Consider the following 26,085-nt stretch of genomic DNA (forward strand, 5'->3'; position numbering starts at 1 on the left):
GCTTCAGGAAAGTCTGTGCTATTTTAATGCAATATATGATAGTCAATTACTAACTAAATAATGCATGTGTGGTCTATATTCTCCTTTGACACTGATCTCATCTATGCCAAAAAATAAAACAGTCATTAAATATTAACAGATGCACTCTCTTACACCTAACAAAGGTAAAAACTAAATGCCATACAGTCTGCTACTATTAATATTTCATTTGTATCTTCTTTTAGTTGCTGTTTTTTATGACTTTGTTTTTGTGAGTTTAGTATCTGACCTGTTTACTCTTTGAGTAAGAGTTTGTGGACAGAAAGAACAATGCAGCATGTCAAATTAATCTTAATCTAATGAAACAAGCTAGAATTAGACAATATTAAGAGCAGTAAGTTTGGAAGGTTTTACTGAGTAAAAGGAAGAGGGGAGTGGGAGAGGGAGGGTTTCTGATCCCTCAACATCATGCAGAAGCATCACATGCTGACCTAGACAATCCTGACATCTATTGGAGATGACAGGTAATGAACTAAAAACTTCTTAACAAACACTTCTCTCAACAGTCAAAGCTAAATTATATTGTTTTCTTGTCCTCAAATGATTGCTGGAAGTTTGCATCATGACTGCGTGATATATATTCTTCATTTTAATGAATCTGTAATGCACTGTAGGGAAATCATTAATGAGTTTCCGTGTAACTGTGTATGTAGGTTCCTCTCAAATGCAAGAGGAGTATGGCTGCTGCAGTGACAATCTTTACACTAACTGTGATTTTAGTGTAGTGTTTTTGAGCCATTGCAGTTACTTCAGTTACAGAATTGACTGTTTTTATGTAGTGCTCTCCATGGAACCAGAGATTACAGCTTTTTAATAATGGTTTTAAGAGGTTTAAACATTTTATAATCATGATGTGTCCTGACCATGATATACTTTGATACCACAAAACGGAACTTGAGGATCTTTACATTATTCTGTTGAATTTTAATTAAATAAAATATTCAGGAGACAGAAGTCTTGTTGGCTATTCCGAAACACTTAGTTTTCAAAAAACTAAACACTAAAAATAAAAATTAGGAGGTCATTGTCTGCTTCCAAAAAGTTCATATCTGTGATTTTCTTCTTGACATCAAGGAAGTGCAGTTCACAGGCAGGTCTGCTTATTATGCAAGTGGGGATAACCAATATTCTGCAATTTGGAAGTCTTTTTTTTTTTTCACAAATGACACATTTAAGATGCTGTAGTTATTTTCAGGATTTTATTTTAACACAATGGACAGCATTTTTAAATTTTACCAATTTTGTAACCTGAGTTATCATCAATTTCATATAAATCAGTAAATAACAGCCCATTTATTCATGACACAGTTAATCAGTTTTTCTTTTCTAACACAGGGGAAAACATTTTACACTCATGGTACTTGACACTGAAACAACTTACAAGCAAAAGTGCAGTTCTCTTTGTTGTAGCATCAATCTGAGTTATTTGTCCCTCGGGTTCTGGTGGTAAATACATTTTTGTTGTTCTTCTATACATGAACAGGTCAGCTGTTGCTCACATGATAATAATAATGCACCCCTCTTGATACATTCTACCTGAATCTTAGTCATCAGGACCTAACACAGTCCCTAGAAATTTCAGAAGAGTTATCTCTTATATCATAAACATATTGTTTCTCATTCAGCCTCCTGTTATTTATTTTCATTTCCACAGTTTTCAGAGAGAAACACATGTGTAAAACCTCAACTTATAGATTATTATTTTTCTTATGACATCACTGACCCCCTTCATCAGGTCTGCTCACTTTGAGCCAGTACTTTGGACTGCTCATGGCATATGTTAATTAGTGTACTGTTTGCATTTTTGTGAATGCATCATCAGGTAGCTTTCTGATGCAAAAAGAGGGTTTTGTACTGTTGCACACCATTGCCAAATCTGGCTCTAAATATTATGATGACAGCTGTGACCACTCATTTTGCTATTAATGGCTTTCTTGCAAGAATTAGACCGAATTTCAACTAATTAATCCAACTGCGAATATTTTATTTCCTCAGTTGGAAAAATAGTGTAGCAGTGTTGTTCCTTTGCACTCAGCAGCACTGCACCTCTGATTACAACTGGTATAAAAATACTTAATTATTGAAGAAAAATCTTCATATTTGAAGCGCTTAAATAAAAAAACTAAGTTAAAACAAGAAAATGATTTAATGCCTGAAAACAATTAATGAGCTTTAATCATTCAATAACATAAACAATTTAGAAATTAAATATGTGATTCTTAATACATTAATTTCAGAAACTAAGACAGCTATAATAAAAAAAATTTACATTTGTTGTTTTACAAAAAATAAACTAATCTCTATGCTTGTAAGTTATCAAAGCAAAACTAACAAACAAAAAAAATAGGGAGAATTCTTAAAGAATAAAAACTATGATTATCTACTTTGTGAATCCTGATCCATTTCAAATCTTGCTACTCACTTATCTACTTTCTACTTTCTATCTACGACTACTTTCTGCCTAACACAGAAGTAATCAAAAATCCTCCATATTAGCAGTGCAAACAGTCAGCAGTTTCATTTGCGACAGTGCATCAGAGAATCATTTTGTCTACTTTGTTTAAATCTATCTGAAGGCCGTTGTTTAACCACACATCAAAAGTGCTGATGGCGACTGTAAATGCCATTTAATTGCAAAGGGGCTAAAGAAAATAATACTGAACCATCTATGAAAAAATATAGTATGAAACTATTACAAATATTTGTTGTATAATAAATGATTCTTTATTGTGCTGCATATTTTTAGAGCTATTCAGCCGTCAAACGTGTTTAAGGACTCTAACAATTGCTGTGGTAATTAAAATTAAAAAAAAAAAAAAATTAAATAGGTAAATAAAAACTGTCTCTATTTTAATGTTCATTTAAAAGCATGGAGTTTAACCCTAACCCCCTAAACCCTACACAAAATTCAATTCCAGTTCCTTTAAATTGTCCTTTAATGTTGATATATATGTACATTATGCAGCTGTACTGAAAATTTCCCAAAAATTTCTAACTAGTCAATTTGGATAAGTCTAGGAAGGTAAATTTAATTCGGACATCACAAAGTTTAACTCAGTTTCTTTTGCACAAGAATGTGTTAACTTTAGCACTGTATTAAACAGTTTTGATTGAGTTTCTAATCTTTAAAATGAATTTAAGAATTGCCACTGTCATACTGGAAAGAAGCATCTGTTAAAACTTTTAATCCTTCAACCACACATAACTATAAAAAAAAAACTAAACTACTATATCAACCATGTGTCTATAAGACTTAGTATAGAAAGTAAAACCAATTACTAGTTAGTTTGCTTTTTGTCATTTTGACTCTGTAGGAGTTTAGATAAAAGAAGATGGGGTTGGCTTTGAATCTTCTTTTAAGATATAACCGCTATTCTATAAACAAGATGGTCAAGATTAACTGGATACATGTCCGATATACAGCTTCAGAAAACATATAAAGAAACCTAAGGTGGTTGCAGTAAATGCTTGGCAGGGCATCTCAAAAGATTAAATGTAAAATTTGGTGAAATCCATGTGTTTTACATTTCATTAACTAAAAAGGACTTTCATCCAAGGATTAAAAACAGCCCTTAACTTAATCTTAACTTTAACCTTAACTATTTTTGATTACCCCTAAAATTGGGATAGCGTGTATAATAATATAATGACTCCAGTTCCTTAACAACTAATGCAACACTATAGTTGAACCCCTTGAGCTAAAAGGTTTGTAAAACCTTGACTACTGAATGTCATCAAAGACAATTCGAAACTCAGTTTCTATAAAATGTTCAAAAGAAAGAAAGAAAAAAATCAGCTGATTGCCAGAGTTTCCGAAGAGCACCTTAAAGCTTCTCTGGACTCGACTCATTTTTCTTTTTAAAGAGATTTTTGAGCTTTAAAGGTTTCTTGCTCTTTTCCTTTTCCTTGTTCTTGTCATCTGCGGCCTCCGAAGGCAATGAGGGAGCAGGAAGGACAACCCTTGGTTTTGGCAGAGGTGGCTCCATCTCTGCTCGCAGCCTGCCAGCAGAGAGGTTTGTTGCTGAAGACACGGAGCTGCATGATTTTTCAAGGATTCCATCATAAACGAGCTGGCTCAGTGGCCCAACAGTAAAAAAGTCTGATGAAGACTTCCATGGCACCTGGGAAGTTAACATGAGATCAGGCTGCACATTGTGAGCTGCCAATGAACTTGATTCTGATAACTCTTCCCTCAAGATGAATTGTTTAGGCATTTCCCTTGGGATATCAACTCTATCCCAAGAGATTTTTCCAGTAGGAGTGTCTATGGTGCTTTCAGCATCCTCTCTCGGCATTCTTGGCATTCTCCTTCTGAGAGAACCAGCAGACATTTCAAGTTCATTTCTCAGTAAACCTTTACTTGTTGATGGCTCTAAACAAAACTCTTGCATCTCTGTAGAGGATGAGGTGTCCACAAGTGCTTCGAGTCTCTCTCTGGGCAGTATCTTCATTGAAGCAACATCTGTATAATACTCCAGCTCATCTCTAGATATTTTTCTTGTTGGTATTCTGGTTGTCTCAACTATTTTGTCTTTTGCTGATCCCCTCACAGAGGAATCAAATTGATTTTCCCCTTTATGGAACGCATGTTTCCTGGAACCTGTGTCTTGGGAAACTCCCATTGAATCTCTAGTAATCCTTCTGGAGTCAAATAGATGCTCAGGATCATCCCTTGTCATCTTTCCTGAGGAAGTGTCAGTTGAAGAGCCCATCATATCTTTTGATATCTTCCTTTTTGCTAGATCCACTGATGCTTCTACTTCATCCCATATCATCTTCCTCACATCTATTCCCAAATCACTTCTTTCTCTGAATGTATTCTTTGAGGGAACTTCTGTCAAATCCCCCACTGTGTCCTTCTCTACTTTCCTGGGTGAAAACTCTGCATCTGTCTCATTTGAAATTCCCTTTTTAAGCGCAACATCAGTGGAAAGTCCAGTCCTGTTGCGTGACATCTTCCTTGATGTTGAATCTGTACATGACTCTTCTGCAGACATTTTTAAAGAAGATGTTTCCAACGAAGTATCCAAGGTTTTGTCTCTAACCATCTTGCTACAGGCAATATCAACAGAAGTTTCAAGGTCTTCCACTGACATTTTGTGAGGTGGCGATTCAACAAGAGCCTCTACTTCTTTAGTTAAAGTTTTTGTAACAGGGCTCTCAGCAAGCAGCTCAGTGTCATCGTGATAGAGCTTTCGAGAGGAGATGTCAACAGCAGAACTAGGGAACAGTTTGCTGAGAGGAGGAGAAGTCATATACTCTGAATCTGAGAACCTTTCTTGGGACTCTCTATTAGTGAGAGAAAGGAAAGGAAGCATAAGCAAAGAAAACAGGAGAGGAAAAAAAATCAAAGGACAGCTAAGGCTGGTATAAAGGTAGGATAAGAAAGTGGTTTAAAAATGCACAGCAAGTGCATTTTTAAAAGTTGGGAAAAGGCAGACATACTGTTTTTTTAGTGTTTTTCGAAAATGTTCCTCTTCCTCGTCATAGGAAGAGTAGGGAGTTCGGATGGGGATAAGAAGGTCAGGGTCTGGGGAGATCATGGTGGCTGATGGTTGAGGAATGATCCCTGAGCGACGTGACCGACGTATGGATACCCGTGCTCGAGGAGACCGTTTAAGTGGTGCAACTGCAACTGGTGAGAAACAATTATTAAAAATGAAGAATTTATGCAGAGCAGATCCTGTAAGAGCAGAAATTAATATGTACCCTAATTTTCATTCCAGAACACTACTAATTAAACTTTGTCTGTGAAGCTGCAGTAAACGTACGGTTAGAGAAGTTTGGTGATGTAGGAACAAGGATGGTATATACATATATGTGTACGTATACTAATAACACCCATTAACAATATAGTTAACAATTTCTTTTACCTCTTTAGTATTTCTGTTATTTGTGAAGCGTTATTAAGGAAGGAATCTGAGCTCTGTTATGAGTGCTTGTTTTTCTTTTTCAGTCAATGAGTTTGTGTATTCTTAGCAAAACACAAACTTATCAGCTACTTAACAAATCCTTCACTTTGGAAATATTTCAGAGTTTTGAGGTTGAACACTGCATACACTATTGTACTTTGATTCTGATCACAAATTCAGTTACTAGAGTTATTTATCTTTCATTCTAAAAAGTTTTAAATGTGCTGTAACTGGGATCCATTTAATATTGGAATATTTTTTGAGACAGAGGATAGTTTTGTCATATATCAGGTTGTTATTAAACTCATATTTGCAGGCAATACAAACCAAATAACTTAATGTGAAATATTAAATTCAACGCCTATTTGCATACTTCTGAATGCATTGATTGGAAGTGTGCAAATCACATATCACGTTCCAGATTCCAATCAAATCTAACGCTGTGTGACACTGACAATAACAAGGACTCAACTAAAGCCTTAAAAGCTCCTACTTCCTGTTTCTTACCTGGTATCTGAGGTAAAATAGGAGAGGTAGGCTCATCTAAAAGATCCTCTATGGAGCCATGAATGGAGCTGTGGCACGAACAAGATGACTGGCACACTCTAGGCAACCCCAGGGCAATTGAGTCGGAGTAGAGTTGAGCAGTGAGTTTTGCTAAACCCGGATTCCTGATGATGGGAAACCCACAGAGGAGCTCAATATGTTGCCAGCGATGAAGACGCTCCCGCAGGCAGGCTGTTACTTCAGACAAGGCATTCCTTTAAGAGATCCAAAAAGCTTTGTGATGTAATTTGTTGAATCTTTATATTGACAGACACAAATACCTGCACAGAGGTAACTTTGTGACTCACTTGGCCTCCAAAATCTTGTGGTCTACTTGGTCTAGAGAGGAGCTGTGGGCCACGTGGAGTGTCCCCAGCACAGAGTTTCTCTTCTTCTTAATCTTCTCTGCCTAGAAAAAAGCATACATATGAGTCTGGGCACTTACATATGAAGGATAGTCACTATAAGCATTATTACTCTTATGTTGCTATGCATTACCTCCTCCTTGGCAGTGGCAAGCTGTAGTTCTGCACTCTGCTTTTTAACATTGTAGTACTGCACCTCTACCTCATGTGTCAGCTGCAGCCACTGCTGAAGCACCTCTGTGACAGTCCAGCTGGCTTGCATGTCCTTCTCGGCCTGCTTCAGCGCTCCACGGACCTGAAGAGGTGGCAAATGTTAAAAATCATCAGTATGCAGAAAATAATTTAGGGTAAAATCTTCAGGCCTGCCAAACTAGGATGATGAGTGTCTTGCATTTGTGAAGTTGCTTGCTCTCGCTGCAGCATTTCTACCTGTTCCAGCTCCTCCTCTGCATATCTGAGGCGGCTCAGCTCACTAACAGCTCCCTGCCTCAGCTCATGCAGACGATGAGCCTCTTCCTGTGCCCCCATGATCTCATCTCTCATCTTCTCCTCTAGGCTCTGTTTTTCTTCTGCCACATTACGCTTTTCTTCCTGGGCTCGCTCCAGTCTGAGTAAATCAAAGCGTGTTTAGTTCAATCACACAAAGCAAAGGCAATCCGGTAACTTACAGTAGCTAAGAGACTGACAGAGAGAAGAAAAAAAAATCACAGTTCTTACTGTTCTTGTAGTTCTATGAGGCTCTGTTCAGCCCTCTGGAGACTTTCTAAATCTTTCATCATTTTAGATATGTGGACTTTGCTGGCTTTGTTCTGAGCCTGGGCAAACCAGCAGCCGCCGACTCCCATCACAACTGACACAATGAGCAGCAGGTCTTTCATGTAGTTATGAGGGGGCCCTATGATTGAATGGACATCAGATCGCTTTAAATAATAATCACATCAAAATGTATTTCTATAGCACAAAATAATACAACAAAGTTGAGCAAAGTGCTTCACACTCAGTCAGGGCAATAGCATAAGACAGAATAAAAGAAACAGTTAAAAGGAGGGCAGGATACAATATGAACAATATGGGTAAAAAAAAACCCCACATAACTAGCCACAAAATAGCATACTAATTTGAATCAAAAGCTAGACTAAAATAATAAGTGATAATAATAAGACGCAATTTAAAAGATTGGACTCTGAGGAACGAATATAAGGAGGGAGGTTATTCCAGAGTCTGGCAGCTATGACAGCAAAGGCCTGATCACCTCTGGACTTCAGACGAGACCTCGGTTGCGTCAGGACCATATGATTGGAAGATCTAAGTGCCTTATTAGGGATAGACAAATGGAGGAGTTCGCATAGATAGCTGGAAGCCAAATTGTTTAAAATTTAAGGTAAATTAAAAGGTAAGCAAGAGAATTTGGAAATTGATGCGATATTCAACAGGGAGCCAATGTAAGTTGGCTAAAACTGATGTGATGTGGGCATAATTTCTAGTACCAGCTAAGAGACGTGCAGCTGTGTTTTGAAATAACGATATGAACATTAAGTAAGTTGAAACGAAAGGCCTTAAATGTAAACCGATTTAGCAACTTTGCTGCCTAATCCATCATTTAATGCTGATTTTAGATTAAAGGTTAAGAGGAAGAGTAATACAAAAGTAGTTATGCAATGAAAAGAATGGCAACAGGACATGAATGTATCTTTCCTGCTTCAAAGACATCAAAGCTACTGTCTGAGGGAATAAAGTGAGGATTTCTTCTTACGTGTAGGTGGTCCGAACAGAACAACATCCAGAGCTTTGATGGTGAGCTTCTGTTTGTCTCTCTGGTCCTGAACTCTTAGCTGGCCACTCAGGAATGAAGGCTCATTAGCTGCAATCCTACAAATGGATTTTATGGTTTTTATTTTAATGGCTTATTTGGGATTACCAAAATATGCATACATGTGTGTTTTTAGGGTTTCCAGGGTGACGAGCCCTGCCTTGTATAACATATGTATGGTTGCCAGAAGAGAGTTAACAGTAGCAAAAGAAGAAGAACAATGGCGACACATGTTGACTACAGATATCACTGTGAATCAAACAAACGGGAGAGAATGTGGTTCCTTCAAAACTTAATCTGAGAATATAGTTTCTAGAAGACCAACTTGTTTATGTGGCGAATTGCCTGTACACCCTCTTCAGTTATTCTCACCTGGGGAGTGTGTTTCCATTGACCTTAAACTCTTTAAAATTTCTCTCATACTGTGGCAATTCAACAAAATCCTTCAGCCAGCGGAGCACGTCATCCTGAGTCCAATTATGTACTAAAACAAAACAAGATCAAGTTTCAGATAAAACATGATACTGGACACAAACACACACACACACTCTGTTACACCCGGATACCTTCGGATGACTTCCAGCTTCTCCAGAGCTCCTCAACTGTGATGTGCTGGTCTTCTCTGTGCAGGTTGCTGTGTTTGTTAGTCTGTTGCTGCTTCATGTCTTCAATAATGAACTGCGACATTGGAGAAAAACAGTACAACAGAGTGAAAATAGGACTTTTTAAAATTTTATTATGAGGTACAACACTAAAATGCGAAGATAAGTGTCACAAGGACATCATATTGTTTGAACTTTATGTCCAGGATAAATAGAGTGAGTGCTGGTGTGAGTCATGTGCTTAGATTTCAATCTAGGAATAAGGAGCGGTTGTTTTTAGTTTGCATTTATTTAGAATGGTTGCAGAACCATAAGTGTGTGTTGCAAACTTCAGGGATTGCGTGTGTGTGTTGGTGCTGTCTTGGAATGTGTGTTTGGCTCTAGACGAAGGCTTCATATGATGGCTAGAGGAATTTTGGGACTTTGATGAGCCCAGACCCCTCCTCTGACATCTCTATGGTAACTGCAACCTGAGCCCCTGGATACTGTATCCCTGAGCTGCATTCTGGAAGGCAAAGGCATTAGAGAAGTCTAGGTTGATTACCTGACGCACATACAAACAGTATAGCAGCATATTAACGTTGAGGTAGTTTACCATTCAAAGAAATCTCAGGGGGGAAAAAATTGTCATGACACACTGCTTACTGTTACGAATGACTACAAAGGTCACCAGTGTAACGGTTTTCTATTTGTGCAAACCAATTTTTGTCACTGAGCCAAAGGCAAAGTTATACTGCTATCCTTGAAGGAGCATTTGACTCTAGCAGCAGTGATGACACCTGTTGTTGCACTGCTAAACACTATGTGCATCAATCATGCAAAAACATACAAGCACAGGGATTAAGTAAAATAATTCAATAAATAAATAAAATAAGAAAATGGGTTACATATTTCATGAAGAGCAAGGTGTCTACCTCCACACTCTCTTCCACCTCAATCCCCCCATCTTGGTCATCATCCATCATCTGATGGATGCTCCGAAGGGCCTCCAAGCTGAAGCGATCAGCCTCGCTCATGCATGGTGGAGACACTACGGCGCAGGGGTCTGCATGGGTGGGAAAGGCAATAATAATACATCTCATTATTTTTGCTCAGTTTATTCCAAAAGAACTTTAATTTGCCAACTTTACATCGTTATTTAAGCTGATCTATAAGAGCTTTTCATTATTTTGGCTCACATAGCATCATCTATAATGTCCACAAGATCAACATGGAGAGCCTGGGATATCTTACTGTCTCCTTTGTGCATTTGGTAGTTATCACTATATCTCAAAAAAAAAAAAAAAAATCCCATGTAATAGCAATTCTAAATTGCATGTTCATCCGCTGGGAATTACACTGTTCTGTTTAAAAATGGTTAAGAGTCCCGAAGTAAAGTACAATAAATCTCATTGTCCTCTGTCTGATTCTAGGGAGGTACATTACTTGCATCCTTTTCACTCTTAATGTTTGCTTTGTTTTGTGTATGTATCCCTTTTTTCCTAACAATATACTTAAAATACAATCCTATCAACCTATTAAAATAAAACCAAAGTAAAAGCAACACCATTTCAACCCAGATAAATTAGAATAAAATGGAAGACAAAATGGAAATTAAACCAAGTGCCCAGTCAGTACAATACATTAGCTGAGAGTTAACAGTTTCCCTTTAAAATCTACTTATTAGTTAAACAGACTGCGGAGGTGGTTATTTCACTGGCTGCATTCAATGTCAAGAAGCATTGAATTTAATCGTTATGTGGTGTTTCTAATATAAATAATTTCATAAATACTGTACTCAAATTCTTTTTTGGTACTTTTAGTACTTTTTTATGACATTAGGAAACTACCCAAAGTCTAAAGTTCCAGTTTTCTGAATGAATTTATTAGAGTTAAATGGGCTTAAAACAGCTTTCACAAATTTTAGCAAACAAATAAGGTTTTAGGATCAAGCCTTCACTCCATGAAGCAACACACTATGAGAAAATGTGCAGGAAATACATTTCATTGAATCATAATGACGACTCATTATGATCAAATCGACCGTTGTAATTTGGTTTAAATCGTACAGTGAGTTCCTGGCTTGAGTACAAGTACACTGATGCATTAGAAGATGACGCATAGCTTTCCGTCATCTGTCAGTTTGCTGAGTCACAGCCCATTTTCATCTCAGTGACTCTCAAGTCTGAGTGTTTCAAGGGGCAAGAGGCTGAGAGTCAAAGGTCTGCTAGCTGAGCCCACCTCGAGCCACCTCCAGTGATGCTAACCACTCTGTGCCAAAAATGTAATGAAGAAATAATCCATGAGTAAAGAGAGAGAGAGGGGAGAAAGCAAGAGGGAGAGAGACTTCTATGGAAAAAACAAACAAACAGAGGATTCCCATTTCGCTGCATCCTGCCCTTAATCTTCTTACAAAAATATCGGCATTTATCTCTGAAGGTTCTTGTTGTGTTTTTTAATATGAAGCAAATCCTCTGGGAATTTTTGCATTTTTAGACAGTTACAACCACACGAGCCATATGTTTTCTTCCTGTGCAAGATTATCTTAAAACATACACAGATACATAAACACAGGGTGTGTTTTCAGAAGGTTTCTCAAGTAAGGAAGAACAGCAGAAAGTAGGAGTAAAATGATTTCAGATTATTAACTGTTTGAATGATGTAGGCATCTCCTACTCAACACAAGTGATGTGCTCTTTTCATGATAAGTAGGAGGGAAAACTCATTTAAAATGTTATAGCAGAACATTTGGTAAGCCGATGTTTCACTTGCTGCTGTCATAACAGAAATCTATGACAGTTACAGGCTATATGTTTTTGTTCTTCTTATCATCACCACAGGCAGGAGAATCTACAGTAACGACATATTTTATAAAAGCAAAGATATTATCCCTCGTTTGCTGATGAAACTTGAATTCCAGAATAAGGAGAAGCTGCTTCGATGATGGAGCTTCTTCTGCCTCACAAGGTGGTGTAAACAAAGGGACCTAAAACAGTGTTTGTGCCTTTACTGCTCACTTTGTGTGAGAATTGATGTGTGGTGCTGTTAGGAATCACTTATATTTAGGGACAACAATTAAAATGAATTAATTACTGCCAGGGTTAAGGTTGGGGCAGCAACGAGTAGAAAAGGATTCCAGGAAATAGCTGTAGGTCGACGTAAATGTCCTCTGTAGCGATGGGAAACACAACTGTGAGTTTGTGCGCAGGGGATTGTGTGGGTTTAACGATGTCCCTGTAGGACCTCCACATAAAAACTTTCCACAGGTGAGCGGAAGCTGCTGGAATCCTGAGAGAGTGGAGCACATTGTGGCACGTGTATATTTAGATTAAATTGTCAGAACGCTATTATTAACCCCAGCAACAAGTTTGTGCCCGATTAATGGACACGTGTTTGTTTGTTTGTTTTTAACAGATAAATAAAAACAACAAACAAAAAGTTCCTGTTTCCTAAATATATTTTTGGCAGCACGTGCAGGTTGCACAAACACCCCAAAACGGAATTCTACTAACAGATGCTCTAATAACCTGATGGATTTCTTTTAAAATAAACAAACAACTAAATGATCAAGGTTAAATTTCCAGGTTAAATTTTAAAAAATGAGTCTTTCCTTAAGTGTAAGTGTCAAACAGCCGACTATTACCGCTATAATCGACGCAACATCAACAGTGATAGTGCAGACTTAAGATCCAGTTTAAATACTTAGGCATGCTTTAATTTCTTTCGTGTTTTCTCTTTTGTTGGCGCCATGCATCATTCAGTACATACGCGCCGGGTCGAAACTTGCGCTCTCACCGGGGATGGTAACACCCTCGAGGTACCCGGCAACTTGTGCGGCCCAGAAGAGCGCAGCGGGGAAAACGAGCAGTAGCGGGGACGGAGGGAACATTTCACACGGATGGCAATGTTGTCGTCCAAAGCTGAGAAAGTTCTCAAAATAAACGAATAAAGAACGTATACATAACCAAACCCCCGTTTCGGAGGCACCAGCGACGGTCTGCGAAAAAGTGTTAAGCGATCTGCGTTGCTATTATGGGTACATCCAGAAGGGAGATGTGATAGGCTGCTGATGTTCACTGGAGAGATCTGGCAGTGGCACTGGTGTGCAGATTGAAACGTAAAGTTTAGGTGGGTAAAAATGATATATAAAAAAGTTGTAATCGAAGCGTAATTCAAACACAAAAAGGATTAATCAAAGTTTTTCAAACTTGCGCATGATATTCCAGGAAAAAGACAAAAACAACATCAAAACATCTGATTCAGATATAATAAATCCATATTCAGTGTGATATAATCATCAGAATAAATGGTCCTGGGTGAGATACAATTTTTTTTTTTTTTAAAAAACAATCCAGTTACAACTTAAAGGCACAGCAGTTTAAATGGTGGTTGATCTGTTTTCTGATTTTTATAATCCAACTAGTCGTACAAAAGGTTCCCTGGCCTCTCTCTCCCTGCAGCCCTTTCCCAGAGATGTCATGTTCTTCCTCAGAACTCCACCCCCTCACTCCATTTGCAGCATGGGGGCCTCTTAATTAGTTTTCCTAACATATTTCCCAGCCATACAAATGGGGGTCAGAGTTAGTTTCCTTTTCGTTAAGGTAGGGACAACCGCTATAATACACTGTACACTGTCGAGTGTAACCCTTAATGTTTGGATGAGGATCAATTAAATCCCATAGATCTCACTATTGGAAGTATTTCCTGAGATCAGCTAATGATTGGCTGTCCTGATATCATCGCCTGACTGTCTGGGCGAGGGAGTCGTATCTGTGATTGGAATTCTTCAAGCTATTTGAAAGGGTTTTGCCAATGTTTGCACAGCTGTTCATTAATGATGTCTATATGTAGCTATGCCATTTATTACATGCTCAGATGCACACTCTTGTTAAAGTAAAAGCATTGCTAGAAGCATAAAGAGAGATGGACCAAAGCAGACCACACGGATACACAGGCATACACACCAAACACACAAACATTAACAGCAACAAAGTGTCAGGTTTCATTCCAGCAATACGGCTCCCAGTTTAAAAATAAGTCAGACAGATTTGACCTCTATCCCGGGTAGCATGCTTCAGTGGATAGTGTCTAAGCAGGCCCCAGCAGGAAGTGAGTATACAGCATGTTTGGTTACATGATAGACAGAAACAGGAAAAGAGTGCATACATATTCATCAAGATTATGCACAGATACTGATATTATCAATTCACCAAGACATGGACACTGGAGGAAAATTGAGTCAGGATATTGTGACTTGGTGATGCAGTAATTCACAATTAAATATTTCATCAGGTAGGTATATTTCCAAATATCTTAAATACCTCTGCTCCTGCAGACCAAGAGAAGGATCAAAGACATCAGTTTTTTAGGGCAATTAAAGTTGGAGCTTCTAATTTCATCATTAGTGTTTAAAAAAAAGAAAAGGAAAAAGAAAGAAAGGAAGAAATTAAGAGATGATTCACCTATTTTACATACCGGATGAGTCCAGTTGTTGTATGCTTAGAGGATGGTCACAGAAGGGACATTTACACTTTGTTTTTACAGTCTAACCCTTTACTAGAAGCACCTTTTGTCACATCAACAGCTATTTTGAAATAAGTAATAATTCAATTTAAGCTAACATGTCTTTGAAACAGAGCACCAAGTAAAAAAAGAATCATGCATATACAGACAGAACAAGGAAAGCCCACATAGAACAGTCTCAGGAAGGTTTGACTCAAGACTGTTCATGCAGGGCTTGAAACAAATAATTCACACTGGGAATTCTTCTCCTACCCGTACCCTTCTCTTCATCGTCTCACTCTTCTTATCTCTTATTCTTGGTATAACTGGTACTAAACTAGTTATTATTGCCATGAAAACGCATTTACAACTTATACAGCATAACAGCATAATGCAATAATATCTTGTCAGCTTGTACAAAATTAAGCAAGTCAGATCCTGTAGGACTAGGATGTTACCACCTTGGTATGATTGTTCAAACTTTTATCCTGTACCTCTGGGAAGTCGTTTATGGGGTCACACTCTGACCCCCCCCCCCACACACACAGTATTCTTTGTTCACATGTATACCTATGTAAGATGTTATATGTTAATGACCCTATGCATATTCATGTAATCACAATAAAAGGAGTGCTATGGGGAACCTGGCTGAGAGTCTGACGGAAGTCAAGTGGTGGAACGACACTTGGCTCCAGGCAGGTCTCCCTCATGCATGAGTAACAAGAACTTTGCCTACTTCGTGTCTTGCTTGCTGTGTAATTATATTGTCTTCAACGTTCCAGCGAATAGGTTCAAGCTACAAACCTATCAACCTCATCACTTAATGACCCAAAGGGCAGCCAAAGATGACTATTAGCTCTGCTGAACTTTTGTTCAGGCATTGTTTGAAAAAACTAAATTCAACAAAAGGTCAGCATCAGTATGACACTAATGATAAATTGGTTTACTGGGAAGAGATAGTATTTCTTTCCCCCAGTACATGAGCTCACTTTAAAACCCTTTAAATCTCAGCTCAAACTAAAGATCAGCTCTTCAAGAAAGCAAGACATTTTTGACATTCCTCCTTTGCTTCTTGACTTTCTCTGAAAATATGCAAGCGATAAGACACTTTTTATAAAAGGCTTCACTTATATGTGGGAGAAAAAAATGACTGCTGCTGTATGCATTGCTATGGTAACAGGAGGAACTGCTTGTTTAGATTTGAGACCCAGTACAGAGAGTACAAAAAGAGCAAAATCATTAAAGAGAGAACACTCTGACAGTGTATTACAGGCCTGCCCCCCTCTCTCTCTCTCTCTCTCTCTCTCTCCCTCTCTCTCTCTCTCTCTCTCTCCCTCTCTCTCTCTCTCACACACACACACTCACACACTCTACATTCATTAAAAATTTCATCTTTGATATAAAAGAGAAACCAAAACTGTTCAGTGGCCTGGAAAACATAAAACAGCCAAGCCAATAACTGCAAGCAGACAGAGATATCTTCATTTTCTAAAGTGCTTCCAAAGACTGACTGACTCTTTTTCATTGCAACACACTCAACTGTTAACGACAGCAAGTAAGCTTTAAAAAAAAGAAAAGAAAAAGGTGAGAAGCTGTTGTCTGACTATTACACACATGAAAAGCAATTTTCATCTTGACTCAACTGAGAGAAAACAGGAATGGGAGGCAACAATATGAAAAACTATCTTGGTAACAAACTGATCTTACTATGCAGTGTATCATACAAAAATGTACCTCAGAAAAAACTTATAAAATACAATATGAATAAAATAATATAATAATATTCCTTGGTCCATAAAACTATGTTATTCTTACAAATTTTCCCTTGCTCAATGCAATTACAAGTTTGTGTTCATCTGCAAACATAATGCTGGTAGTAAGAAAGCAGTTAAAGTAGCTTCCAAACCTGCCAAGTATATAAAAACAAAACAAAAAGGTTATTTTACAAATGATGTTGCTATGGGAGTTAGATAGTTCACCTTCTTTTAGATGAAGAGCATAGATATCACGTTACTCTGAGTGGAGCTTATGATATATCCACATCAATCCACAAGAGGGTGATACAGTACAATCAGAAATCACAACTCTTGCTTCTGAAGTTGTCTTTTTTTCCTCCTCATAGTTTCACAGTTCCTCTAACAAAGAACTTCTTAGCTTCTGTGCAATTCTTCACAGGTCCATGAGCCTCTTTGGAGAACATGCTCACATTTTCTCACTCAGTCACTGAGAGCACAATCACAAAACACGTTTTACTATGACAGCACCGACATAGCTGAAGTCCCAGACGACATGCCAGAGTCACTACTGCTGTAGGCTCCGTGGCCATCCCCAAGCACACCCATCAAAGATGAAGGTGAGGATGAAGATGCGGGTGATGATGAAGAGGTGCTGTGTGACCGCAGAATAGCTCCAGCAGCACTGCAGTGAGGTCTTGGCCCTGGTTCGGGGGTATACGTGAAGGTCAAGGCAGTGGCGTAGATGATTCCATCACTGCGAACCAGCGTGACAGGGACCTGAACTGGCTGTCTCACCCAGCGCCAACCCTCCCTAAAGGCAGAGATGTCTGGCACCACGCAAAGGATGCTCTCCCCACATCTAAGGAAGTAAGCGGATGGGACAAGGCTTAAAAAAAAATGAAATGAAAACACACGGGAACAAAGTTAACACTCGCAGACATATTTACCTGTACATGGTGTCTGCCTCCACATCTCCAAACCAAACTCTGAGGTTAGGGGTGAAGTTCTGTCCTGTCAGCTCCAACATAGCAACATCTCCTCCACCATTTAACTGGACAGAGACAAACATAAAATCAATCAAGTCTTAGAAGATTCATAGTAGTTGAATAAAAACAAAAGAGACGTATACTTGGGTATCAAGAGTGTCACTCGTGTTTGCTGGTAACTAGAGCATATCTTCCCCGGAAAAGGCTGTATGTGTACCTGCAGGCTTTCAACCACAGGGACAGGTGTTACTGGTGTGGGCACGGGGCCCATGCCCTCATAAAAGGTGTACTCTGCTTTGTCAGTACTAATGATAGTCCATGAAGCACCATCATTAATCATGTCCTTGTTGGTCTCTTTGGAGCACGGTGTAGCCTGAAAAACAAAACAAAAGAAACACAATTAATTTTAATTCCGTACAGTTATGTCCAACCAGGCACCATCATGGTGGCTGATAGAGGCTCGGACTGTTATGTTTAACTCTAGAAACTGGTGCTCAAATCATACAAATGGCTGCTGTAAGTACTGCTCTAAAACAGCTCTATTAATATTTATCTGTGACAAACAGATTCTTCTAATTATTGGTTTGTTTCAAACACACCAACACTGTTTATATTTATACGACCAAATCTGTCTTTGCAAGAAAAACAAAACCAAAAAAAACTAAAACCAAAATGTTTCTAATAACAAACTCTTAGGTAGCCCCATGCCAAATAAAATCATACATAGTTTTTATTTTTAAATTACAATTTCTCTGGATAAGAAAATAAAAATGTCAAACTCTTATCTGTAAAGAAAAAAAACCTTCAGTAATAATTACCTATATTTTTAACTGAACTATATACTGATTATTTGCAGTAGTATATAGATACATTAAAAAAAAAAAGTAGGAACAGCCACATATAACACACAGCAGGTCATCTATGGTTTGATTTGTCCGCATGTGTCAGACTGGATGGGTTGTTACCAACATCTGGTGAAAATATCATGTCAACAGCACTTTTAGAAATATATTTACTTTGAAAACTGATGACGTGTTCAGTTCTCATTTTACCTGCTGTATACAAAATATATGAAGGAAAACGTGGCAGTTAAATATTATTCACACAGTCATTAAAACATTTGTCAAAATGTTTGACATTTGGTATTCACGGTCCTGGTCAAAAAGGTAATGTAAGTTCAACATTACATTCTAAAATGCGGTCATAGGTTGTGCTTTTCCTGATGCCTTCATACAGTATGATACAACTCTTCTTTATGTAGCGACATTACCAAAAAACCAAAGGGCTTGGAGAGGAGTTGGTAAAACAGTTAGGACTTTCTCTTAAGTACTAAAAACATGTTACTCAGCTCATAAAACATTTTACTGACTATTCTATTGGCTGCATTTCACAACCCAAATATTTACAGGTAGTGAAATGCTCCAAAAAGTCTGTGAAAAGCAAAACCACAAATGTTTTCTTAACTCATTATACTGTTAGAAATAATAAAAAATAATAATAACAACAAAAACAAGTCGCTTGTTTCTATTATTTAATCAATTTTTAGAGTCAGAATCGCAGCAACATACTCACCAAGCCTTAGCATGAATCCTGCCCCAAACCTAAGACTTATAAATGCTACAGGGGATAAGTATCAGTAGTCTTCCTGTATATGAAGTTGCTACACCTTCAGCTTTCAAAACCTTTACTGCAGCTGCTCTTCCTTGGATTGCAGAAATTGCAAAATAGTTCAGCCTACTTTTTTAAACTTCCTAAGAATGAAGAACTAAAGAAGGGGTTTGTTTTAAGGAGATCCACACTGACAAAGACCTGATGACCAACACCAACATCAACCTTTGCAGTTATCATTTTACACCAGAAAACTATATTTATTGAAATAGGCTAGGACACATGACTAACTTTCTCTGAGGAATGAATCATCCTGACCCATTGACATCAGCACTACTAGTCACAGAATACAGACTGCAGTTGGCAATTCAGCCCATAGTAACTGTTCCTTAAGAACACCAATAAAATTATTATGTATAAATTGCGATTTTATGTTAATGTAAGTAGCACACCACACTCCAGTGGAGCTGACATGAGAGCTTGCAAGTCAGCACTACAGATATGCCTTAAACATTTCAGAGCACAGAATGCTGATTATTTCTTCTTGATTTCCAATCCTAATTTTAATATCAAGACCTAATTTTGTGCACTTCTCTCTTTTTTTTAATAATTCAGATTTACTAGCTGCATTTACCAGCTGAATAATTCATGTGGTTATTGCATTTTTCTTTAGTGATACAAACTCAAAAAATATGTTTACTTCTGCTTTAGACATACTTCAAACCTGTTTAATTCTGGATCAGTCTGGATTTTGAGTCAGTCCATAGTCACCCTTCAACAAGAAAATACTCCAAACGGCACTACTGGCAGATTTCCTCTCCTTAGCAACAGCAGCAATTTATTACTGTTTTGATACCTGCTCATCACAAAAAAATTCTAATATAACTTGATTTCACAAAAACAAAGTTGAAATAATTGAATATATACATGTCTATGTGTGTCAGACTTTGCACACCTGGAACTGGATGATCCTCTCCTGTGATAGACAGAGATACATCCTGTCTGTATCTTTCAGGTAAAAGGCACACTTGTGAAGCTGGGACACCGGGTCATCAGCATCCATTAAAGCTGCTTGCTTGTCCACTTTTCGAATGATCTGGGGATCATAACACACTTATTGTAAGTACTGGTCACTAGGGGTGGGTTTTGATAATCGATTTATCGATTAAAATCGATTCTGGCTTGGATAACGTGATATCGATTCATTAAAATCTTGAATCGATTTTTTTTAATATTAATTTATTTTGCCCGAAATGCCAGAATCTCAGGTTAAACCTCACAAAATTTCAAGAACCACCAAACAGCTAAAACAGTAAATGAGAGCAGGCACACAGATTCTGCACAAAGATGTAAACACAAAGCTCGGACCCGCCGACGGACCAGAATCAGTGAGATGTCGCCTTCTCACCCGACGGCACGGACACGGTCGGGGCTGAAAGCCGACAGCTCGCTGATACCGATGTTTCGGCGGGTCCGCGCTTTGTATTTACGCCCTTTTTGCGCTGATTCTAAAGCTGTTAGTTTTATCTCTCTCCAAACATTATTGACCGAACCAGCAGCAAAAGAGTTACGCTTCAATAAAAAAAAAAAAACAAAAACGTCATGAATTCCCTCTGACTTTTGCTGTTTTGCTTCAACCACACTTCATGCACAGCTCTCTCTCACTTTCTCTCTGTACTTCAAGAACAGTTTCCCGTCTAAAAATCTGTTTTCTGCATTATTCGCTTGCTTGTTACGCACAAGTCTACCGTTGTTTACAGCGCTGTCGGCCGCTGTTTTTTTCCCTTTTACTTACTACCGAAAATAAATCCTCATTTCTGCTGTTCAATAGGCTTCTGAACAAATGTAAACTTTTTAAAATTATGCAAAATGCAAAACACTTAGCTGTGTCTCTGATAAAACCCCTGTAACTTCAGAGGTAATGTTCATATGTTGATTAATGGTTTTCTTTCGTTTTTGATGTACTGCAGAATATTTTTATAAAATCCCAGGCCAGGAAAACCACCTTCATGTTTTTCCTGTGTTTTATCTTCAGCTACTTTGCTTACACCTTTGATAAAGTTTTGCGAGTGTCAGCTTCCTTTTTATAGATACAAAAATATGTAAATGTACTGATCTGAATTATAATATTTCTGACTGTCTGAGGCAAAATTTCCAAGATTTAAATTGATTCGAATCGAATTGATTCGGGACCTTGTGAATCGGAATCGAATCGATTCTAGAAATCAGTGACGATACCCAGCCCTACTGGGCACACACATGAATGTCAGACTATGTTAGGAAACCTTGATTTAGACTGTGTGGGCTTTTACTGCTATTATTAATCTCTTTGTCATTTCTGCTTTCCCACGCTGTCAAACTTGCATCATTCTTCATTTTATCATCACCTCTCTGGTCCTTGCTCTCTTTCCCCCCAAATCCCCACTGTTATTCTGCCAATATAGAAATGCAGTTCCTTGACTGGCCACTTGAGGCTTTGCTCTACAGGTGAGTCAACAGACTCCGATGTGAATTTGGCCAGCTGTCCAGCAAAATTAAATTTGTTTACAGTTTTGGATTCTATATTTAATTTTGTAATTTATGCCAGGCTACAGGGAATACCCTTTTTTGTGTGTTTTCTTTTATAGAAATCACTCATTTGTATGATACAGTGACACCTGGACGCCACTACAAGCAGCTCATTTTCTCACAAACAGACAACAGAAATAAAAAAGTGCCACATACCAGTCTTGGCAGGGCCATGCCAGTCACAGAACAAACCAATTTGACTGTCTGGCCATAGTGAATATAGCCATCTCTTACAGCAAACTCCTCCCCTTCAGACTCATCATCGTCCACTAAATAAAAGAAAATAACAATTTAAAAAAAGATTAAATGTCTCTTATTTAAAATCTTACACGATATAAAAGAAAAAAGTGTAGCTCACAGAGGTGAATGTAGAAGGCACCCCACTGTTGAGAGCTGGCATGAAAGTTTCCCCCCTCCACATGGAGATACCTGGTACTGACCGTCTGGGAACGCAGGCGGTTAAACAAGGCCACCTTTGTCCCAGATGCTATACATACTGGAGGGGAATAAAAAACAGAAAGTGAAACTGGAAAAAGAAAATCATTTTCAAATCCAACTTAAACATCAAGCTGTTGTGAAACCATTCAGCACTCTTCGATTTATGTGTGTCCAGCAACTCACAATCAGCATTTTTCAAGGACTGTTTCTTCTTGGAGGGCTTGGAGATGACCTTGATCCTCTTGCTGAAGAAGACTCCAATGTTGGCACTGTTTCCATACAACATCTTTACAGATAGCATGAAGTGCTTCCTTTTATCTGAGTCACTGATATACAGCGTCTTAGCTGTGCAGAAGTGCTACCCGGGGAGAAGACAAAGGTTAGGGGACTTTTATTTTTGCTTCTCTCATATCTCCTACTGGAGAACAGGCTCATTAGCAGCATCTGTGCAATGCGAAAACATGCCGATGTGCAGTAATATCAGCTACAGCGTGAACATGGTTAATAAGGTTGGTTTCTGGTTTTCATGGTTTCTGCAGCAGCCAACAGGGGAAATTGCACAGCAAAGCATCTGTATATCTGACCCCTGTGGTTACTTCTGTTACTTTGCTTAGCATAGCACTTATGGAGCACTGAGAAAAAGCAAGCGACCTGCTTATTCATCGGCTGAGAAAATAATCAAAAGCTGATCTAAAGAGATAACATCTCTTTCTTCTCTATCTTAAAGATCCAACGTGAAGAGTGTTGTCAGGGAGACAATAAATCTTCACTTAAAAGAACCATTTTAACATCTGTCAACCTCTTATCACAAACTGAACACAAATTTAATCATACAAATTGTAACTGGATCCCACACAGGAAAATTAATAAGACAGCAGACAAACATCAGGCACTGCCATCGATGGAAGTCATCTTATCTCAGAAAAAGCAAACTCCTGATAGCAGTCAACAAGGCAACTATCTGACACAGATGTTTAGCCTCTAAATCACTGAATCTGTAGTGCCATTATAACTACCCACCTTGCCCTCCAGATTGAGCTGCTGCATCTCCTGCTCACTGTTGCCAATTCCAATGAAGGCACAAGGCTGGGCCTCCTGCTCAGTACAGCCCTCCTTCTCCATTTTTTCCAACTTCTTTTGCCATCCGGTGCCCATCAGATATACACACGGTGGAGGACAGAAAAACCTAAGTGGCACAAGAAGAAGTAAAGTGAGACATTTTTCTTTAAACACAATGAAACTTAGCAGTGCCACACAAACCTTTTTTCATTGCCATATGACTTTTGTGCGACTTTTGCGTGTAGAATGAGCACCGTTTGATCATCTTTGTCCTTCAAGTAGTTCCTCATGGCTTCCCTGCAATGTGGAGAAACGCATTAAACCTTTTAGAGCACTTTTTAATGACATGATCATTTTTTCCCCTAGATTATAAAGTCTAAGATTGCACGGGGAACAGCTGGCTGTGTTTCTCACACTCCACCTTGTTAATCGCTGTGGCTGAGGTCGCTCACCAAACTTCCTGCAAAACAAAAACATCAGGGGAAAAGTCTTTTACACGTGGTTTTAGTGCTGGGGTTAGTGCAGCAGAAACGTAAAATAAGCTTGAGGGAGAGTATGTAAGAAAACAGATTTAATAGAGGCGATGTGATTTTCTTTAAACGTTTTTTGGATTAGAAGAAAATTAGGAAAAACGCTGAAGAAAGAAAGCCTTTGAACAAAATGGGAATCGTTTGTTTTAATGAGCTAAGCCAAATTTTATTTCTTTCTTCAGTATCTGACAAAGTTGCAGTTTTCTCTGAGGGTGTTATGCTGATGTAGTCAACTCTTAAAAAATATTAAGCCAAAATAAAAAACTTAAACTGGCAAAAAAAAGTTTCTGAAATTGTTTGAAACTTTCTTGATAGGGCAGTTCAATAAACTGTATAGAAAGCAGGCGATACTTCGAAGAATAGTTTTGCACAACTGAGCCCGCACCGTGCCACAAGGTAGTACTATTATGTGTGATATGCCTACTAACAACACCGAAAAACATCGCTCCCCCACCAAAAAAGTAGTACCAACTGCCAATATCTTCCCCAAATAAAAACAGTCAGGTTTTGAAAACATACAGCTTTAAATTTCTGCACTTACCCCGTTACAACGGGCGCCATCTTCCGAATAACTCTCCCCCCCCCGGAAAAAAAAAAGTCCCAACAATCGCGAGATCCCTCCCCCAGTTCCCTGACCAAAGCCAACGGCACAACAGAAGAAGAAGCAGACTGGAAGGAAAAGAAGGGAACGAAAGAGGGAGGGAGGGGAGAGTGACGGGGCAAAAGGGGGTGAGAAGAGGGCGAGGGAGGGGCGACGGGCAGAGGGCAGACGCCACAACAACAGGCGTGGGAAAGTTGCAGCGTCGCGCGAGAACGGAAAAACTCTCACAATACACACGCATGAAGGAAGGGTAGTTTTATCGCGAGATCTACCGCCTTCACAACTCGCTCTGTTTTTTTCCCACAGGGCGCGCGCGCTGTAACTCGATTCCCACGCTTATTGAGCAACGAAGCAGGCTGCACCTTTCTGTGCTGAGGAGCTAGAAACACGGCCACGGGATAGATATGTGTTATATGAACTACAGCACTGGAAATATATGGGAGAGTGGAAGATTAAAGCACAGACCTTAAATGGGAAGAGTGGAGAATCACAGTGAATGCAGATGCTTCCACAGAGCCTGTTACAAGTAAAAGAGGCCAAGAGGGAATATCTACAATAACGTAGTCTAGAAGGAGGGTCAAAGATTGCTTAACCCGCTTGAGTTGTAATAGCGAGTAAGGCAGCTGGATTTAGATATATGGGATACATCACCACATTTAAATTGTGATTCTCAGGCACACTGTGTAAAGTGTCAGGAAAAACTGAGGAAGAGTAGCTCTTCCTCAGTTACATCTTAATGCAGGATCATTAATAGAATAATATAGATTTTAGTAGATTGGCAGCGCATCATTACAAAAGATGAGTTCACATGTGGGGCAGCACGGTGGCACGGTGGTTAGCACTGTTGCCGCACAGCAAGAAGGTCCTGAGTTCAATTCTACCATCAGGCCGGGGTCTTTCTGTGTGGAGTTTGCATGTTCTCCCCGTGTTTGCGTGGGTTCACTCCGGGTACTCCGGCTTCCTCCCACCGTCCAAAGACATGCAACTTGTGGGGATAGGTTAATTGGATAATCCAAATTGCCACTAGGTGTGAATGTGAGTGCGAATGGTTGTCCGTCCCTGTGTGTTGGCCCTGCGACAGACTGGCGACCTGTCCAGGGTGTACCCCGCCTCTCGCCCTATGACAACTGGGATAGGCTCCAGTGCCCCCCGCGACCCTGAAAAGGATAAGCGGAAGCGAATGGATGGATGGATGGAGTTCACATGTGGGAGATCAGTGGTGGATGTGGAAAAAGGAGAGCAAATGCATTTGAGAATCAGGATACTGTATTAACCCCTAAGGAAATTATGTGGTTAGTGTTGCTCCAAGACAACAAGAACAGTAACAGACTGAACTAAATTAAATAATGCAATATGTTACAAAATATAAGAAATAGCTGTAACATATACAAAGAGCTCAATAATAAATATCCAGAATATTACACAGATAAAATATAGATGACTGACATTTTACTCTAAATTGTAAAACCGTTTTACTTTCAATGTAGAGGATATGTAAAAGGTTGTAACTATTGCAGTGTGTACTGTGCAGGTTGTACAGGGAGGAATGATTTGTCCTGCAGTGGTGCATTGGGGTAATCCCATTCTCTCACTGAACGTGCTCTTGTGACTGCCCAGCACATCATGGCCTGGGTGGGAGGTCCTCATGATGTTGTCCTTATCTTGGACAACATCCGCTTCTCTGACACCAGCTTAAGGGAATACAGCTCCATCATGGAAACATTACTGGCCTTGTGGATCAGTTTATTGAGTCTGTTAGCATCTGCGACCCTCAACCTGCTGCCCCAGTATGCAACAGCATAGA

At 38.9% G+C, this 26,085-nt stretch overlaps 2 protein-coding genes across 3 annotated transcripts; both read right to left on the reverse strand.

Annotated features, from left to right (window-relative positions):
* Positions 1-1,237: 1,237 nt before the first annotated feature.
* On the reverse strand, positions 1,238-13,908 carry LOC146668162 (stromal interaction molecule 2-like). Of its 2 annotated transcripts, none has more exons than XM_085410007.1 (12): positions 13,049-13,908; positions 10,189-10,319; positions 9,239-9,350; positions 9,045-9,156; positions 8,616-8,731; positions 7,580-7,757; positions 7,292-7,469; positions 6,996-7,157; positions 6,806-6,906; positions 6,459-6,712; positions 5,485-5,674; positions 1,238-5,328 (listed from the first exon to the last, which is right to left on the reverse strand). In XM_085410007.1, exons 1-12 carry the CDS (start codon positions 13,140-13,142, stop codon positions 3,864-3,866), a joined length of 3,093 nt encoding a protein of 1,030 aa, XP_085266133.1. In that variant the 5' UTR covers positions 13,143-13,908; the 3' UTR covers positions 1,238-3,863. The 2 variants fall into 2 exon arrangements, with proteins under 2 accessions (XP_085266133.1, XP_085266134.1); XM_085410008.1 differs by having other exon boundaries at positions 13,022-13,908.
* Positions 13,909-14,240: 332 nt separating this feature from the next.
* On the reverse strand, positions 14,241-24,330 carry LOC146668163 (recombining binding protein suppressor of hairless-like). The gene is made up of 11 exons (XM_085410009.1): positions 24,222-24,330; positions 23,572-23,610; positions 23,352-23,447; positions 23,112-23,277; positions 22,275-22,449; positions 22,012-22,149; positions 21,810-21,922; positions 20,041-20,181; positions 17,695-17,850; positions 17,439-17,542; positions 14,241-17,350 (listed from the first exon to the last, which is right to left on the reverse strand). The coding sequence occupies exons 1-11, from the start codon at positions 24,239-24,241 to the stop codon at positions 17,008-17,010; spliced, it is 1,491 nt and encodes a 496-aa protein (XP_085266135.1). The 5' UTR covers positions 24,242-24,330; the 3' UTR covers positions 14,241-17,007.
* Positions 24,331-26,085: the final 1,755 nt, after the last annotated feature.

The sequence above is a fragment of the Rhamphochromis longiceps genome, linkage group LG6 (assembly GCF_057381845.1).
Source record: "Rhamphochromis longiceps isolate RC_006_pf linkage group LG6, R_longiceps_female_GT1.1, whole genome shotgun sequence".
In the NCBI taxonomy this organism is placed as follows: domain Eukaryota; kingdom Metazoa; phylum Chordata; class Actinopteri; order Cichliformes; family Cichlidae; genus Rhamphochromis; species Rhamphochromis longiceps.